Source organism: Ceratosolen solmsi, unplaced genomic scaffold (genome assembly GCF_000503995.2).
Source record: "Ceratosolen solmsi marchali unplaced genomic scaffold, CerSol_1.0 scaffold27, whole genome shotgun sequence".
Lineage (NCBI taxonomy): Eukaryota > Metazoa > Arthropoda > Insecta > Hymenoptera > Agaonidae > Ceratosolen > Ceratosolen solmsi.
The window spans coordinates 3,311,362-3,330,604 of NW_011948426.1; the positions used below are offsets into that span (position 1 = coordinate 3,311,362).

At 36.3% G+C, this 19,243-nt stretch overlaps 4 protein-coding genes across 4 annotated transcripts in view; 2 read left to right on the forward strand and 2 right to left on the reverse strand.

The window, feature by feature from the left end:
- Window positions 1-1,764: 1,764 nt before the first annotated feature.
- LOC105363156 (rho-related protein racB) lies at window positions 1,765-3,440 on the reverse strand. The gene is made up of 3 exons (XM_011500775.1): window positions 2,916-3,440; window positions 2,375-2,586; window positions 1,765-2,292 (listed from the first exon to the last, which is right to left on the reverse strand). Exons 1-3 carry the CDS (start codon window positions 3,145-3,147, stop codon window positions 1,984-1,986), a joined length of 753 nt encoding a protein of 250 aa, XP_011499077.1. The 5' UTR covers window positions 3,148-3,440; the 3' UTR covers window positions 1,765-1,983.
- A 10-nt stretch (window positions 3,441-3,450) lies between these two features.
- Window positions 3,451-4,323, forward strand: LOC105363325 (transcription initiation factor TFIID subunit 7-like). The gene is made up of 3 exons (XM_011500992.1): window positions 3,451-3,703; window positions 3,740-4,044; window positions 4,141-4,323. Exons 1-3 carry the CDS (start codon window positions 3,499-3,501, stop codon window positions 4,321-4,323), a joined length of 693 nt encoding a protein of 230 aa, XP_011499294.1. The 5' UTR covers window positions 3,451-3,498.
- Window positions 4,324-9,389: 5,066 nt separating this feature from the next.
- The window catches only part of pyd (zonula occludens-like protein polychaetoid), a 54,134-nt gene continuing 44,280 nt past the window's right edge, over window positions 9,390-19,243 (forward strand). Inside the window, exon 1 of the mRNA XM_011500779.1 lies at window positions 9,390-9,713. Within this exon, the coding sequence (XP_011499081.1) occupies window positions 9,604-9,713 (110 nt within the window). The 5' untranslated portion in view covers window positions 9,390-9,603. The remainder of the gene's footprint in view (window positions 9,714-19,243) is intronic.
- Window positions 10,504-19,243, reverse strand: part of LOC105363158 (facilitated trehalose transporter Tret1-2 homolog) — a 10,288-nt gene continuing 1,548 nt past the window's right edge. The window contains exons 2-3 of the mRNA XM_011500778.1: window positions 16,569-17,460; window positions 10,504-11,415 (exon numbers count right to left, since the gene is read on the reverse strand). Coding sequence (XP_011499080.1) covers window positions 10,917-11,415; window positions 16,569-17,460 — 1,391 coding nt within the window. The 3' untranslated portion in view covers window positions 10,504-10,916. The remainder of the gene's footprint in view (window positions 11,416-16,568; window positions 17,461-19,243) is intronic.

The window sequence follows — 19,243 nt, forward strand, 5'->3', positions numbered from 1 at the left end:
CGCTATATTGTCTTTATGTAAAATGTAACTTTAATTTACTAATACATAGAAAATGTGAACTATTTCAAATAGCTTTTTTAATTTAATGCGTGTTAAAAATTACACAAATAAATTTATTGTCGATTAAGGATATTGTAAAATTTATATAAAATGTGTAATTGTAGGAATATAAAATAAAAAAATATACAAAAGAAAATAATATAATACAATATATGATTACAAATTAATAGAAATTTGAATCCAGAAATAATTAAAAATAATAATGTACTATCAATATAGATAAAATAGAGAAATAGAATGAAAATATAATAAATTTTATAATTAATGATTGATGAAATTAATTGAAAATTATTAATATTGAACAATGAAAGACATTTATATTCCTTTTCATATTCTTTTCTAATTTTTTATATTTTACACTGTAATAATTTTTTCTTATCACAGAATAAAATGTATATTTATTTCTTAATCGTTAGAATGAGGATCAAATTTTTTCCTTAACATATTATTAATTTTGAAAAATATCCAATATTGCGAATCCAGAAAATAATGTATAATTTAATTAAAAACAAAAACAAAAATGATCAAATGTTAAATTTTGACATTTCATCAAAAAGAAGTCACAACCAGAGAGTGGCAAGGCTTAAAATACCCATAATAATATTAATATATTCACAAGTGTGCATGGAGATGTCAAATTTTTGATAATTGCTAACTTAGGTTAGGTTACTAATATGTTAAAATAAATTAATTAAATTATGATTTTAAAATGAAAAAATCATTATGTAAATAAATGCACTGTATCGGTAATGCTTCTATCCAAGAATTGGGCTGCTAATTTACAATAAATAAGTACTAATCACATAATTAAATAATAAATTAATTTTAATTACGTAAGTATAGCGATTGGTTTTGCAATTCTTCAATGGGTCTGACTTGTGTTCAAACTATTTAAACTAATATTATACCTTTGAATTTCATACAAGTAATATTATTCAGTTTAAATAATTTCTTTAAATTTATATTTAGAAATGCAAATTTTTTTTTATAAAATATAAAAAATTGTTTAAATTATTATATAGGAATTATGATTAACGTCTTCAAAACTCCACTATTAAATAGTAAAGTTTATATATTCCAGTTATTTCTCTAATAATTATTTAAGAAATAGAATGTCCGTGGGAGATCAAAATCAACTACTCGAACATATTCACAGTAAAATAATATCATTTGTCAATATTGCAAGTATCTTGTTATTATATCGACAAGGCTAAATCACCAACGATGGTGCTAATTGGATATTTATCCATTTTAATCCTCCTGCTATTTCTTTCTGGTAAATTACCAATAAAATATTAATTATTTTTAAAACAATAATAAACGTTTATACCATAAGAGAAGTTTAAAGTTGAAAAATTAAGCTTTGATTATAAAATTTACATATTTCTATTACATTCTCTCGTGTATTTTATGTATACACAAAGAATTTAGGAGGATTAAAAGGGCATTTAGAAAGAAAAAGAAAAGAAAAAAAAAATAGAATTGAAAAATTCTTTACTAAACGTTCTTCTAAAATATGTCTGTTCATTACTAAAAAACAAAGTCTAACAGCGAGGCAATCGCTTTTGATCACAGTTTTTCTTTATGATTTTATTACAATTTTATCTCAAAACCTTGGACTTGAAGAGGGGGAAAAAAAAAAAACAATAATTGTAAACTCAAAGCATCGACAGTCTTATAAAATTATTAAAATTCGAGAAACTAGATAAAAAATTCATTTGATCCCTATCAGCATAATATACTAGTATATCAAATTGCATAAAAAATAATAAATTGTAGCCCTTACTTACATGCGTAATTAGACCATTTACAAAAAAAAACATATTGCAGTTAATGCGCAAAGAAGAGAGAATTACTCTAATATCGGTAATCCCAGATCAGCGAGTCCAAGATTTATATTCTAATATTATTAACAATTTCCCATTAGGCCCTGCTGGAGGAAGTTGATGACCTTTCCCAACAACAAAGCCATCTACGCCAGAGAGATAGTGGTTTTCTGCGATTGGATCGAAACTTTAGTCCACCTCTTCTCATACTCAAAGCACTTACTATCGCTTGATCAAAAGCTTCTTTAAGATCTTCTTGGGTCAACGCGGATGTCTCTACATAACTCGTCGCTCCGATTCTGTTAGCTAACTGATGACCCTGCGTAGTCGTAATAGGCGCCTGTCCATATCTGGCCAACTGCAATGCCAATCTCACATCCGAACGAAGATCGCTCTTTGTTCCAACCTGCAACATAGTATTTGTCATCAAATTCTAATCGTTATAAAAAGTAGAATCGAATAAAGGAATAATCGTTTCATTTTCTTACTAGTATAACTGGAGTATTAGGGCAGTGTCCGTTTACTTCATTAATCCATTTTGTGGCTACGCTATGATAAGATGTAGGGCTTACGACGCTGAAGCAAATGAGGAAGACATCGGTATCTGGGTAGCATAGGGAGCGTAAAGGATCAAAGTCATCCTGACCAGCAGTGTCGCAGAGTTGAATATTGATGGGCTGCCCATCTACATTTACTACAACTGTTCAAGAAACAAACGAATGAGAAAAGAATAGAGATAAAGGCAGATATATGCGTGTGCATGCGCGCGCGCGCGCGCGTGTGTGTCACGGGGCAGGGAGTAAGAGAGAGAGAGAGAGAGAGAGAGAGAGAGAGAGAGAGAGAGAGAGTAACAATGGCATAGAAGCCAGTGCATACTTAGAAAGATAATTGTAGGAATAAAATGGTTCGTATAAGGAATGGTTGGAAGTGGGACTGATTGGTCTCCGAGGCAATGAAGCAGCATGCGAAGGGAATCAATCAAACGACGACAGCCAGGTTATAAAGGGGCTAACTAAAGGATGTTGGTACCGTTGTAGTTGTCGAAGGCAGTCGGTTCGTACTCTGGGGGGAAGCCATTTGTCGAATAGGATACAATGAGACTCGTCTTGCCGACGGCTCCATCTCCTACGAGTACGACCTTGATCCTCGCTGGCTCGTGCTCGCGCGCACTGTGTTGCGACGTAGAATGCAGTTGGGGTTGCTGAGCTGCACCCGCGAGCAAGGGCCTTGTCCACTGGGAGTGCGCTGGAGGGGCTGGCATCCTCGACCCTAACCACCCTCGGGGGACTCGGGGGCGGCGACGCGCCTACCTCTCCAACTCCTTACGACGACGCGGCCATACCCGTCTTGCGTTACCGCGGCCGCGCAAATGGCAACGCCGCCACCGTCCGCAGCCAGTGGCGGAGCGCTCGAGCGGTCGGCGCTCGGCGAATCGCGCGCCACGGCGACCACGAGAGTCGCAGCCCGCAAGCGCAGTGAGAGTCCAAGCAGCGCCGTAGCTTGACAGCGTCCGCGACAACACCTGTTGCTCGAGATCGTGCCGTCGGTCTCCCAGTCCCTCCCTTCCTCCACTTCCTCGCCCCTGTCCGTTCGGAGGGCCTGTGGTCATCCGATGCAGCGCCAGGAGGCGGAGGTCGGCGGTTCGCCGGAGGTGCGCATCCTCCTCTCCCGGCACAAGGCGAGCCTTCTACGGGAGCTCGAGGCGACCAACCTCCTCGGCGTCCTCCTCAAACGCGGCGTCATAACGGAGGTCGACCGGCAGGCACTCGTGAGCAGCGGTTTCGCGCGTCGACCCAACTACGGCAGAAGCGGCGGCGGTGGCGGCGGCGGCGGCGTCGGCGACGACGACGACGACGACGACGACGACGACGACGTAGACGACGACGTAGACGTAAATGGTAGCATCGGCGATACGACGGACGTCGATTTATTCATCGAGCTCATCCAGGCCAAGGGTTTCGAGGCCTTCCGCGAGTTCTGCTTTGCCCTCGAGGCCGAATGCCCCCACGTGCTCACGGATCTCCTCGTCGATCAGCACGCACTTACCGGTCAGTCGTCCAGCTTCGGCCAATCCAACTACCCCGATTACCCCGCCCCGCGCATCTTTCACGGTTCTATCGTTGTTCCAGAGGAACACGAGCTGCAGCTGAGGAGGCAGCAGCAGCAACAGCAACAGCAACAGCAGCAGCAGCAGCAACAGCAACAGCAGCAGCAGCAACAGCAGCAGCAGCAGCATCATCATCAGCAGCATCATCAGCAGCAACTTCCGCCGTCGCCACCACTGCCACCACCGCCGCTATCCCAGCAGGAGTTCAGCCTTGGGCAGAAGTTGCGCTTCAAGGAGGCAACCGAGGAAGAAGAGGAGCAGGAGGAGTTGGCGGCGGCGGAGGAGGTGGATGAGGAGGAGGAGGAGGAGGAGGAGGAGGAGTGCAGGTGAGTTCGGAGCGCGAGAAAATACTACTTACGTCCGTTCGAGGCTTTACGCTCGAGCGCCGCGGCTGGTGCTGAGGCCCGAAGGGAGATAATGGCAAGGTCGTGGGAAGCAGCCGAGGAGGAGTCCCGGCAACCACCCGACCGACCCCATTCATAACATCCAATTCCCGAGCGACGCAACAAGGCTGCTCATGGGCCGCGTGCCACTCGTGTCGAGTCGTGCGTGCGAACGTTGCGCGCACGCGAGACCGAATGCCGTCTACGCGCAGGAAATGTCAATGACCATCTGATTGAAAAACAAGGCTCCCTACCGGCGCTCGTTATGTTCACAAGCGCACACGCATACGCGCGCGTACCGCACATTTGGGAAATGGTTTATGCGCTCGAGCGTTGGCTATTGTGCGCCAACCAAGTCCACGCGTTAATTAATATTCATCCGCGTTATATTTTGGATTCAATTGTTCTATCGAGGTATGTTGGAGCAAATGGATGCGAATGAATTTTAACGCCCCAGTGGGTTTAATAATAATTGACAAGCCGGAGGATTTGAGCGTCGCTACGGCATAATGGAAGTTATGTATCGTTAGAATGATAACGACGGCGGGAAGCAGTGCGCTTTTCTTTCATAGGGCAAGTAGATAATTATTTCAAGGGGTGATGAATCAGGCTGCATGAGGAGTGGAGATTGATAGCAACGTTCTGCGGCGAATTTACAATCAATTAATTAATAGAAAATACGTTTTTTACTTTTAAAAGAATAAAAAAAAAAAAAAAAAAAAAAAAAAAAAAAAAAAATAAATTAATTAATTAATTAAAGAAACAATGGACTATAAGGAACAAGTTACGAACTAATAATTCAAAATAATTCATGTAGATTAAAGGAAACTTTTGGTATTATTGATGTGGGGACGAGTGACGCGTATATTCGAGGCATAATACAAACTCGTGTACTTTTTTTTCCCTTTCCTTTAATATTAGCCGAAGTTTTTCATTTATTATTATTTATTGTTGGTTCATTTTAAAAGGAGGAAAGCCATGATGCTGACTTATTTAATATTAGTGATATTAAGAATACAAAAAAAAATCAAGGAGGCCTTGTGACGACGTGTATATTGCAAACTAGTCAAGAGATATTTAAATTTCGTCCCCCCCCCCTCACCGGGATATCGGATTTTTTTTTGGCGCAAATCTTGATTTAACAATAATTAAATGACAATACGCGAGCAGTATTGCGCACAAACTCTTATATTACTTACTATTAATTTGAACATTTTTGACACGGTATGTATAATGACAATAGTTATGGCCTTTCGTATATTGTTATTTAAGGCGAAAAGAAAAATCATTACGTAGCTGAGTTACGTAGCATTTATCCTTTATATTGTTTCAGCTAATTTTTGGCGTTTAATTAATTTTTTTTTTTTTATGAAATAGAAATATGAAATTTTTAATTTTTTCTAAAGACAAGACAAATATGGTATGTTATTATATGTTATAATATGTTATTTCTCGAAAGAATATTTTCGAGTCTACCAAGCCCAATGTACTTGACGTTTAAGCCAATGCAACCATATTTTTTTTACTTTCATATTTTTATTACTGTCCATATCAACAATGAGAATTATGATTAAAAATTTAAAAAAAAAATATACGTTTATCTCCGTCTAATCTAATCTTTTAGTATTACTATTATAATCAATCTGTTACTGTCATAATATACTTCAGATTTGACAAGAATATGAGAAAATATGCTTTTCTTTTTCTTTTTGAATAATCAATTATATAATTTATTATATACTTTTTTGAATATATATATATATATATATATATATATATATATAAATACTCGGAAATACTCGGTTAATTATTAATAAGACGTAGATCAATAATACATTTAATCCTATTAGTCCACTGATTATATGTTTTATAAAAATCCTTTTATTTCATTCAACGCGCTGCATTAGCATATAATAGGAAAAGAATTTTATAAATCATTCAAATGCCTATTTTAAGTTTTAGAATGATCGAGGAAACGTGTGTGAAATATTGAAATATTGTCATGATTAGATTATAAATGAAATTTAATTTATAAAACATCGAAAAAATTTCCAAATTTTTCGCATTTCATGCAATACTTTATTTATTAATCAAATCATCGTATTATCTTTTTGCAACATCAATCAATTAAATTGAAATTAAATCTGAAAACCAGAAATCGATAAGATAATAACCGATTTCGATTTCGAAACTCGCAATATCACGGTCGCGTATTTAAGAATTAATATAATATAATAAATGTATAAAATTTATCCAAAACTTTAATATCATTTTTCATTCTTATTATAGCAATATTCTTTAAAAGCTATTTTTGAAATATATTTGTTCAAATTTGACTAATGACCACGTAAGAGATGTAAAGATCTGCTTATTTACTCAATATACAATTTTAATAAACAATCAGTGTTTATATAATTCGTTTTCTCATAGCAACGTGATTTTCTTTCATCATTCATTGAAATGATATTACAATAATGCCATTGTGCAATGAAATTAAATCGTTAAGATTTGTTATAAGTTCGTGCAATAGATGTAGTTGTAATTCAAAATAATGTTTATTTCACGTTCCATAAAGAACTTGGGCTGTTAGAGATGTATTTATTTATGTACGGTCGGTACGTCAGATCGCACAATTTTGATCAATATTTCCAATCTAATCGTGGCTGATGAAAAAGTAAATTTTTCTTTCGTTATTGCTCACTGATATAAGTTATCGTTCATTTTTGTTTTCTTTCCTTTTTTATTAGAACATTATTTTCGATATTAAAGTGAATTTACGAGAGTCTCGGAATCTTTAAAACGAAAGATAATTGACATAATCTCTCATTGGGAGATTTTGGTAAAATGCTTAAAGAGCATCATAAAAAATTAATAATGTTAAAAATTTTGTATGTACAACCGGTTTAAAATAAAAATAACCTTCGCAAATAAGAACTGATAAACATTAATCTTTTCAAATAAAGACAAAGAATAAAAATAAATTTAAATTTATTTACTTTCATTGTAGAATAAGGTCTGCATCTTCTCGCTTTGTTTATTCATCGCCATTTAGATATGGAGAGTATGTTCCAAGTGCAAACAATGCCAATGATAAATTAATGATTACTTAACTTCATTATTTAAAAGTGCAAATCTAAATATCTTCAAAAAGCATGGAGATTAAGAGCGTGACAAAAGTAATTTACGTTTTTATGAATATAAAATCAAGTATAATTATGATGTGCTATTTTAAGAGAAAATTTATATTTAAGTTGTTTTATTAAAATTAAAATTATTTTTTCTTTTTTATCTACGATATTGTAACTTAGGAATCGATAGTTACGTTTCGAGGAAGCGGGCGAAACTTTCGATAGCTTAGTTTAATATTTCATTAGGTATGACATTGTTGTAATATAAGTGTTAATGTTGTTTTTTTTTTTTTTTTTTATATCTAATACATTTGAAAAAGAGTTATAATTAATAAAATATACGGATTTAACGTGTAATTGGGATGCGAAAAACAAACCATTTTATATTTGTATAATATTATTCATGCCTATAAAAATAATAGCAATCACTTTACAATGTAATAATATTATAATGTTAAGTGCATTTGTTTCAGTCAAATAAATAATATTCATTAACTAGTCTGTAATTTCAATTCAAAATACATTAGATAAAAAATAGTGGAAATGCTTTTTTCAATTGTTCGGGAGTCTAAATTATACGGAAATTGAACTCTGACAGTCGTAGTGGTTTTTATAATTACCATAAGATAAATCATTTCATTATTAATAATTAAGAAAGAAAAATCGAAAAAACGAAAGACGAAAAGTTATTAATAGAGAATATATATATATATATATTTTTTTTTTTAATTATTGAAAAGTTAATAAACGTCTGTTTATTTTAAATAAATAAATTACAAATAATTATTAAAATGAATACAATATTTCTTCTTTCGTAAATTAAATAAAAAAATTTTTTTTTACCTCTTTAAGAACATCCAATTAGTTATTAAAACTAAACTAAACGATAAATTAATTTTGTATGTATTTGCAAATGCACCCTATCTATACATTTAATTTTAACAACCTTCGATGAAAAATTAAGAATTTTCCTTATGGGTTTTTCCTTCTTGTAAAACAATCTTTTTTTTTGAACGAAGGCATACCCCTATATGTTCATTATTTAGTAACCATTAATGCATTAATCGTATATTCCATTCGCTCTTCACGTTTGTGCATTTTACATATACGCCCACGATTCTTACATAAAAAAAAAAAAATAAAAAAAAATAAAAGAAAACCATATGAGCTACTTTTTAATCGTTAAGTGTCTACAAATAAAGTCTATAGTTGGATCAACAGTAGTTTTATGATTTATTCATTGCAATACATTTGTTATGAGAGAAAGAATGAGTCTCACGTCAATTGTATCAAAAAATCAATTTTGTTTTATTACATTTCTTTCGTCACAGTACCTTCAATAATAATAATTCTAAACTTGTCAAACATCAGACAATTCACGAAGTACAATGTTAAAAGAAGTTATATTAAGGAAGTTGCGCTTGGCCACGTGCAAGATTAAAATTTCAAGCGGCTCGCCGCCAATCTCACCGCCATACGCGACCGTATTTGCCTTATTAGCGACGTTATTAAAATTAAAGAACCCGCTGCTTGGCTATAATTTTAGAATTGGCACTTTTTATCGGCGGAGCGACGGATCACAAAGGCCGAGGAGGCAGGGGCCGAAGCGAATTGCCAAAGTTGAAAAGCTTCCCTCTCGTTGACAACTCGACAAGGCGGCGGCGTCGTCGCTCCGTACAAGTGCACTTGCCCGTGGGGCACGGCACGGGTCCACGGCGGAGTATTAGCAGGGGCTGGTGGGGTAAGGGGGCTTGTGGCGGCGGTGGTAACGGCGACGGCGAAGGCGGTGGCTGTGGCGGATTTGAAGGGGAATTGGGGGGGTTCGGGGTTTTTTTTTTTTTTTTTTTTTGGGGGTTTTGGGTGTGTGTGTGGGCTGTGTGTGGGAGAGGGGGAGGGGGATAGACCAGGCGAAGGGCGAGGATGCCACTGGTGGTGCGCTCCCGTCTCGGCGCGGCTCCACGAGCAGCGAAGGCACAGCCGTGGCTATTAATAAAGCGCTGAATCATGCGCCGACGCCGAGGCTACTAATACCACGAGCCTTGGTGCGCGCCAGTAATGCTCGCGGCGCCGTGCCCCATGTACCGGCATGGGACGCGCTCATGATGCATCGGGTACGCGAGCCACGGCGACGACGCGCCTCACCGGTGCTCGCGCAGTTCGGCTACTTCATAGCCTTGGACAGCATCTACCGGCTGCCGGCGTATTACTGGTGAGTCAATCCTCGGTTAAACGGCGCACATTGTTGGCTACTTACACACTTGCTGGCCTTGCGAATTCGCGCGTGATTTATTATTGAGACTCGTTACATACAAATGCCTCCCTCCCTCCCTTCATCCGCCCCACTCAACCATACCCTATCCCTCCCCTCTCCCTGCCTCCCTCCTGCTCTAACGCCGCCAACAACATCCCGCCACCGCGGAAGATCGTTTCCTGCGCGCGCTTTGTTATTTTCCTCTAGTTTCGCATTTTTATTCCTCTTTTGGTCGCTTATTTCGCCCGAGCTCTTGTATCTCGCTTATATGTACAGAATTCGAAACAATCAAATAGACACAGCGCACACGCTTTATCGGATATAAGAAACATAAAACAACAGCAACATTAACATTCTGCGCAGTTGTAGTATCTACTAAATATAGAGATCTAAGGTAAAAAAAAAACAAAAAAATACCGTTACGAGACTATGTTCTATTTCAAAGTTGATGCATTATACGCATAATTATTATAATTAATGTAATTAACTTGTTATATAATGTATAAAGTAGCCTTAGAATGATACACTGGCTTTTGGAACCGGTCCTTCTTGTCTACTGATTCGTCGAGGTTCAAATAAGTAGCCTTTGTGAATTTGGTAATCGTGAGTTTTTCTCAAATGAAGCGACGTAGAAAATAAACATAAAAATATAAAAGAGGAAAGGGGAGATGAATGAGGCGAGTGGTTGGGGACAGTTGGGTGGGTGGGGTGCGTTAGCGTGTGCGTGTGAGTGCGTGCGCGCGCGCGCGCGCTTTTGGGCGGTAGGGAGGGAAGGGAAGGAAAGAGAAAGCGAATGAGAGGGTTGTGACAGGGAGAAAGGAGTAAGGAAGACAAATGCGCTATCGTCGAGGATAAAAATGGATTAGTCGAAATTAACTATGTATCCGATGTAGAAAAATATTTCGTCTGTACACTCTTTTTGCATACTGTATACTGTACACTGTATATGCTACGACATACTGTTTACTGTTTCAACTAGATAAATAATACGTGAGTCAGAGTGGTGAATACTTGGCATGTATCGAGCATCCTTAGATCTCGCGTAAAAATACTAGAACCGACTGGACGGGTATCGGGCGCCGCTCAATCGCGGCCCAAGGCCGTGGCCTACCGGCTTCCCGCCAGGGTGTCGTCCCGTGTTGGCCGATCTGACACTCGGGCTCAATTCGGGGCCAGAGGCAAAGGCTTCGGCTCGACGGCCTCGTGCTTACGGCCCCGGTCCTTCTTTCTGCGCGCGAGCTTCGTCTGGATCTCCTGGAGACTCTTGCCCTTCGTTTCGGGTACGTAGACGAAGGCGAAGAGAGCGGACATGGCGCAAATCGAGGCGAAGAGCCAGAAGGTGACGGACTCGTGGAGCATGCGCGTCAGAATGTGGAAGGTGCGCGTGACGAGGAAGACGAGGAACCAGTTGGTCATTATGGAGATGCTGCCGGCTATGCCCTTAGTCTCCGGTGGAAAGAGCTCGCTTATAATGGAGTAAGGTACCGAGCCGTAGCCGAGGGAGAATACCACGTTGAACATGCCGATGCACGCGAGCGGTAGCCAGCTTATCCACGTTATGTCCTTTTTGTCTTCTTTCATCTTGTAGTAGTAGCCAAGGATGCCAAGGCAGATGGTCATGGCCGAGCCGGAGAATACGAGCAGCGGCTTCCTGCCGAACCTGTGCATAACAATCATACTGAGTCTGTTGGTTTTTCTTTCGCTGGCCCGCTTATTATCGCGATCGTAAGCATTATTAACCGGACACGCCCTCGGTTACATTGGCTGTACATTAGCATATTTAAGCGATTATTCCGCCACGTGTACAGTGCCTTAAAAAGTATTTACATTGATTTTAATGACGAACGAATGATACCCGACGATACAAAACTTTACTCGAGAGTGTTTAGATGTGAAAACTTTGATACGTCATTGAACTGCGACAATTGCTTAAACAAGATTAATATTGTACGGCAATATATTCGCACCGTTTTACCTTGTCTCTCTCATTGTAAAGGAAAGCATATTTTATATTATCTCCAGACATTCGGATTTAATCACGCTGGGTAGTCGAGATATTTTCTCGTCCACGAAATCTTAAATCTCGCTCTTTTCTCGATTCGTATTATTTGTTTAATATCTTTGTAAAGTTCCGTAAATATTAGTTAAAACGTATGAGGATGACCGGTTCATTACCTTCAATTTTGATTAAAATTTTTAGTTAAAATTTTCACTTCAACTAATCATGCCACGAAATTGATACCTTTAAATTGGAGTGTAGCGTATATGTTATATTACTAATCATTTTTAAATAAATCAAATGCTTTTATTTTTATCAAAAAAAAAAAAAAAAAAAAAAAAAAAAAAAAAAAAAAAAAAAAAAAAAAAGTAATAAATATGGATGATACAAAAACATCGGTTGACTTTTAAACTTGTTTTTTTTTTATTATATCCAATACAGTTGACATAGTTATAAAGTAGGTATATGTTTATATACAAGTGATTCATTAATTTTAATGGCATTGATTACTTATAAGCATAATTTCTGATTTCAAACAAAACAAGAGAAAGAAAAAAGGAAAAATGAAAGAAAGTTAAATAATTAATTGGCATTACCAGGGCCACACCAATTAAATTAGAGATTTATCGTAGTTTATAAATAATGAAATTCCTCACAAAATTATAAAAATATCCGTTTCAAGCGACATGTTTTACATTCTACGTAATTTCTGCCTTTATAATAAAAAAATTAAAGCAATTGATTTAAATGTAAATTATAAAAATGTTCGATGTGAGCGTAAGCATAAAATTATCTTCTTTTGCATGTCATAGATATCATAATTATTAAAAACAGATATTGAATTTACAAGTTTATTTTAAATAGTATCATCTGCTGTGACGTCATGGGTGTGGAAAGTTCTTCATTCATTATTGATTTTTCATTATTAATTAATTATCATTAAGTAATTATTAATTAAATATTTTTAACGCAGGTTGTGTATACAATACGATAATATGGCACAATTTCATAAGATAAACATCAATGGCTATTTTAACGGATTACTCGGAAAATTTTTTTTTCTTCAAATGAACAAGATTTTAATCTTTTTCTTAAAAAAACATTTACGCAACGAATTTCGCAGAAAACACATTTTTCTATTAAACCGTTTAAGTGTGAAACTAAATCTTTTATCTATCTACTTTTCTGTAAGTCCTTCATAAATTATGAAAATAATTAATTTGTTGTTTCTCATTTACACGTGGTTAAAAAAAAAAATCATTATATCGATACGTGTATAGGATATTTATTGGTATCCATCATTCAAAATTTGACATATACATAATTAGTATAAAAATACACTATTATATCAGTATTAACGTGTTTGACATTTATAAAGTTTGTTTAAAAAAAAAAAAAAAAAAAAAAAAAAAAATCATTTTAAAGAGCTTTTCATGGGGATGGGGATGGGGATGGGGATGGGGATGGGGATGGGGATGGGGATGTTTAAATTTTCGTTAAAATATGACACTATCATTTCAAATTGAGTATTAATTTTGGCAATGTCTTTTAAGTGGTTTAATGTGTTTTCCCCCGTATTACATGATAAGTGCTGCGTACTGTCTATAAACTTATAATTTCATTATTGTTTTTGTTTACACATTTCAAGCTGACGTTAATAAGTTATAATAAAAATTTGTAAATATGGCATGTTTATTTTTGTTAAAATTTTGTCATATAACATATAGTATTTTTAGTTTTTTAATAGTACTTTACGTTGTTTAAATATGATTTGCATGACGTATGACTTTTAAATGAATTTAAAAAAATATAAACATAAAATAATGAAATTCGTTAATTCTCAAGATGAATATATTAATTATTTAACTGAACGGCAACTATAATAACAAATATTTTTGACTTTTCTGTACATTTATAAGATTATTTTTTAAGAATCGTTGCAAAATTTAAATTCATAATAAAACATTGAAAATATTGCCATTTACGAAGCTCATAATTCAAATAAATTGGTATAAAAATATTTTAATTGACAGAAACTATCAATAATTTTTTAAAGCTTCTGATGTAGGTTATTAAATGATATTAATTGAAAGGTTACATTATTAGATTAATTTATATTAAATAATAACTGCACCGAAATTTTTTACGTCATAAAATATCACATAAGATAAAAGAGGTAAGATTAGTGAGTCATATTTTTATTGCCTCTGTACTACTCTATCTAATTCACTCTAATTTGATCGAGAGAATCCAATCATGTTATGCAAAGTACTCATTGAAATTGAATTTCCCATAATAGATCTTAGAACTTCGCCCCGCTTTTGGAGAAAGTGAAAAATGATATAAATACATTTCAAATAAAAGATGTATATGCTTTCCCATCTGATATATCTCATATTTCAATTTTATATATATGTAATATTTTTTTTTTTTTTTTTTTTTTTTTTTTTTAAAGTACTTTATATCTATCGAATCTTAGCGTGTGTTATTAATATAGTAATGTCAGAATTTCAAATGAATTTGTTTTTCATCATGTAAATGTTAATATTTTTTTATTCATTTATATTTGTCATAAATTGTTATACCAAATGTAAATTATAAAAGTAAATCGTGGAATATCTAAATTAGTGAAGTACGAACCGACATTTTATTATTAAAAAAAAAAATCCGTTTACTTTATAAGAATCATTATAATTATATGTAAATTTAAAATGTAGTTTAAAAAATAATTCGATTTTTCATTATTTAGATAATTCACTTAGCGAAGCTACATTTTTTAAATTTAATCGAAAAAATTAAACATACGAATAACTTTTAATAATTCAATTTGATTGATAAAAATTTACAATTTACAAAATGTCTTATACCTTTTAACATTAAATTTACAACGACAGAAGTAAAAAAAAAATATACGAAAAAAGACATTCCTTTTTGCTAAAAATATATACTTTGTTTTAACTTCAAATAAGTACATTGATTTTTTACTAAAAATAACTACATTATAAATAACACATGATTATTATGATTTACAATTTTAGTCATTTTTTAGTAGGGCATATGATATATACAATATCACAAATATACTGCTTTATGATATTTTAAAATGTTTTATGGCACTATTTAATTTCTAAATACTGTAAATGTATTTTAACGTATTCTTTGTAAATATTATGTTTTATTGAATTTACTTTGGAAGAATTGAATTCTTTAATAATTCGGCAAATATAACTGTTGAGTTTATTTATTTATTTTTTTCAATTAATTGTTATTTAGTTTTTGCACTTTTTAATATTTCTTGCATATTTGTTCAATAATTCTTTCATAGTTTGGTTAAAAACTACGATTTAATCGCTTAGATATATATATATATATATATATATATATATATATATATAGTAGTATTCGAGTATTTGATTTGTAATATTTATCAGAACATTCATTATTTCCTTTCAATTCTTTTTTTTTTTTTTTTTTATATATATATATATATATATATAGTATATTATAATAAATCCCAGTTTAAACATTGATTATTCATACGACTTTTGCTTAACGTAATATGATAATATTATATGTATACGTGCACGCATGACTTTGCGTGAGCTTACGAAGATGAACCTTTGAGAAAGCACGAAGACGCCAAAACAGATTATAAGAAAGTCCGTAATCTATTTCTATTGTCGAGTAGTCTTGGACACTTCTCAACAAGGATATCGTAGGTCTTACATTGCTGTCGTTAAGTCGTTTGCGATAAAGAGAATATGCGTGATCAAATACGATTTTGTAATGGCACAAAAAGTGCATAGCAAGAAGAAGAAGTAAAAGAGAAAGAGAAATTAATCGGAACACGTGCGAATGTATACGTGCTTGATCCTGTTCCCCGTCGTCATTTACACGGTTGTTCCCGTCATGGGTATTTTCATGGTAATTTTGCGTTACTTAAAATATGATAATTATTTAGGCTATCGTATAAAAATTTCGACCGTGAAATTGCTTCGATAATGTATTAGATTATTGTTTCTCATTACATTATCACGTAAATGTTTTTGAGCTTTTGTGTTTGCCCATTGAAGAATAAATTTCTCGAAATGACGTACTCGTAAATTGGTAGTATTTTATGTTTTATATTTTTTATTTTTGCAAAAATATTTTCCCAAAGCGTGCATAAATTATGAGCTAGAATTTTTCTTCGTGCTATATCGATTATTCTTAGAGCCTATAAGCGTTCCATAAGCCTACAAGCGGTGAAAGTTCAATTGACTCAATAATTTAATAGGCAGATTTAATCGCAAGTTAAAATTTTAATAAGCATATGCAATAAAGATATTTTTTAATTTAAGAGTAGGGTGCTAAATTTATTCGAGTTGACTCGAGTTTATTCTTTGAGTAATTTAATCGTTAATTTTCATTCTCGACTAATGTGGATGAGTAGAGTAGCAGCACATCACTATAATATCGGTGATATACCGAAAAAGTTTAACTCCAAGAAATTTTATGTACCACAGATCTTATTTTCATAATAATTGCTAAGTTGTATTAATAAGATGATTAGCTTCGATCGAACAGTATCGCTGACGAATAAATAATATTAGTATTAGATTATGAGGTTGGTATACCAAAGGTAGACAGAGAGCGAGCGTGGCTTGGGCTGTGGCTGGCTGGCTGGGGTTGTGGATATAGGGGGAGAGGATTCGGAGGAAAAAAATTAGATAAACGTTGAGGGGGCGTTGAAGGTAGTGTACGTGTGTATTATAAACGGAAGGACAAATCGGTAGTCGAACAAGAGTAGACGATAAAGTCACGTCAATCAATACCTGTCGATGGTGACGGCCACAATAAGACCCATGATGACCTCGATTATGCCGATGATAATAGTGGCGACGTTGGGGTCGATCGAGCTCTTGGCCTCCTCGAATATTTGAACCGTGTAGAAGAGCACGGCATCGATCCCGCACATCTGCTGGAACCACATAAGGCCGACGCAGGTGCCGATGGCCTTCCTACCGGCTTTCGTTCCTAGCAAATCCCTCAGGCCTCCCTCCTTCACTTGGACCTGCTCCGACTCTTCGAGCAGCTCGCCGATCTCCTGGCTCACGTCGTAGTTGGCGCCCCGTAGGAGTCGCAACACTTTGTAGGCGTCGGCCTTCCTGCCGCGTTGTACGAGCCAGCTCGGCGACTCCGGCAGAAAAATGACGGATACGAGGAAGGGTACGAGCAGGGCGCAGCAGCATCCGTTGAAGGCCATGTAGCTGAGGTAGGAGCCCGCGGTGTAGGAGAATACGATGCCCAGCGAGAAGAAGATGGGGAAGAAGGTCCCGAGGGTGCCCCGAATCGAGGGCTCGGCGATTTCCCCGATATAGACGGGTACGAGGACGCAGGCCGCCCCGGCGCCTATGCCTCCGATGAAGCGCGCCACGTATAATACCGGTATGCTCGCCCCCAAAGGTGCCAGCAGCATCAGGACCCAGCAGATGAGGAAGGGCATAGCCGTTATGCCGATAGCGATCTTCCGACCGATCTTGTCGGCGGCTTTGCCAGAGGGCACGGCCCCCAAAATGGCGCCCAGTGCCATGAGCGAGGTAATCCAAGAGACCTCCTCGCCGTCGGGGTCGAGGTTCGGTAGGAACGAGTCGTTCCTGCTCAGGTGCGGAATTACCGGCGAGGTCCAGCCCAGGTTCATCCCGCTCTGAGCCATTATCGATCCCGCTGCAAAGTCATAATCGTCTGGGTTATATACGTGGGTGCACGTGGGTCGTGCGCCTGACCTTCGATACACACTTTTTCGGTGCCATTATTAGCGAAATTTATCCGAGCGAACGTCGCGTGGATGGTATATTTAGCCGAATGCGCGGCCAAGTTCTCGATTGAACTACGTGTTTCTCGCTTCTCCGTGCTTCGCTTATTGAGAAGAAAATGAAAAAAGCACAAAGAAAGAAGAAAAAAAGGGAGGGAGCGAGCGAAGCGAGGCGAAAATAAAATGAAAATTAAAATGAAAATATGGTAGAAAGGAGAGAGAAAATGCTCGGGCTACGCTTGATCGACGCCGCTCCCCTTGGCGAATTTAATAATAAAGTCTCGATATCGTGGACTAGGATGCCTCGCTATTATTACGGCGTACTGCAATTAGTCGACGGATTTCCTCGTGCATCTCGTGCAGTGTTTATAAACAAAGCCAATAACTTTCAAGTACGCGTGTTATTTTTCTAAAGCGGATGCTCATCCGAGGCGTAAATGAGATCGAATCTGTCCCATTGATGATAAAGTCAGCCAAGGTCAGTGAGAAAATTCACGGGGGATGGATGGGTTATTGGGGGTGGGGAGGGCGATTGGAGAGGGATAGGGAGGAGAGAGAGAGAGAGAGAGAGAGAGAGAGAGAAAAGACGCGAGAAACGATGAAAATAGGGAAAGGAGCTTTTGTCGAAAAGTCGCGGGGCCAAATTGGAAAGTCACGGTCCGCGATCGTCGGTGCACGTGCGAGTCGTCCGGAACACCACGAGCAGCTTCGTTTCAATTAAAACGATTGCTGTGGGAATAATGCAATACCATTCCTTTCGCAATAAAATCATTTTACTTTTTTAAATTAAGCTGCCCTTGGGGCAATGATCTCAATTATAGTCTACAAATCATTTTCGAGAACGGCATGGAGTACGTAAATAACTTGGGAAAAATCGTCGATGACGACGCCTATTTATGTGTCAGACGACTTTTCAACTTCCGAATTGACCATTCGCGTTCAAGTTTTATCTCTTTTTTCGGTATTTTTATTTGCAACTCGTTGTTTTTACTTTAACTGCGAATAAATTCGATTTGAAGCTCGGATAAACAAGGCAGCAGCAAGCGCGTGCATTACTTAATAACCTTTTTTTCACGAACTGATCTTTAATTACCTGCTGTTGTTTTACGTACTTAGTTGTAGTTTTATTTATTTATTTATTATTATTATTTTTTATTTTTATTTCATCGACTAATAATTATAGTAAATTATCTATAATGGAGTTGTGCTGTTTCAAATACTTTAAAGAGAAACGAAATTTCTGTTTAAACGTCATCAGTGCGTGAAATTTTTCTAGTTTCCTGCATAATTTTTTCATGTACGTGCGTGCATGAGTACGGTTGTGCGTGTACAATGTGCAACAAACAAGATATACGTATCATCTTTATGTAACACAATGTAAATTGGGTTAATTTGGTAACTGAAATCGCACTGCGAATACAAAAGAGAATTTCAATTTTGTATCAGTCATTGTCAGCTCTCTGCAGTTAGTTCTGTCTTAACTCTTAGATTATCTAGTTTATAGAGAGAAAGAGAGAGAGAGAGAGAGAGAGAGAGAGAGAGAGAGAGTGAGATGCGGGCGGGGGCGGATTGTAGACAGAGAGACAGAGAGACAAACATCACATACAGTCAGACAGACAAACATCACATACAGTCAGACAGACAGATGGACAGACAAACAAAGAGAGAGAGAGAGAGAGAGAGAGAGAGAGAGAG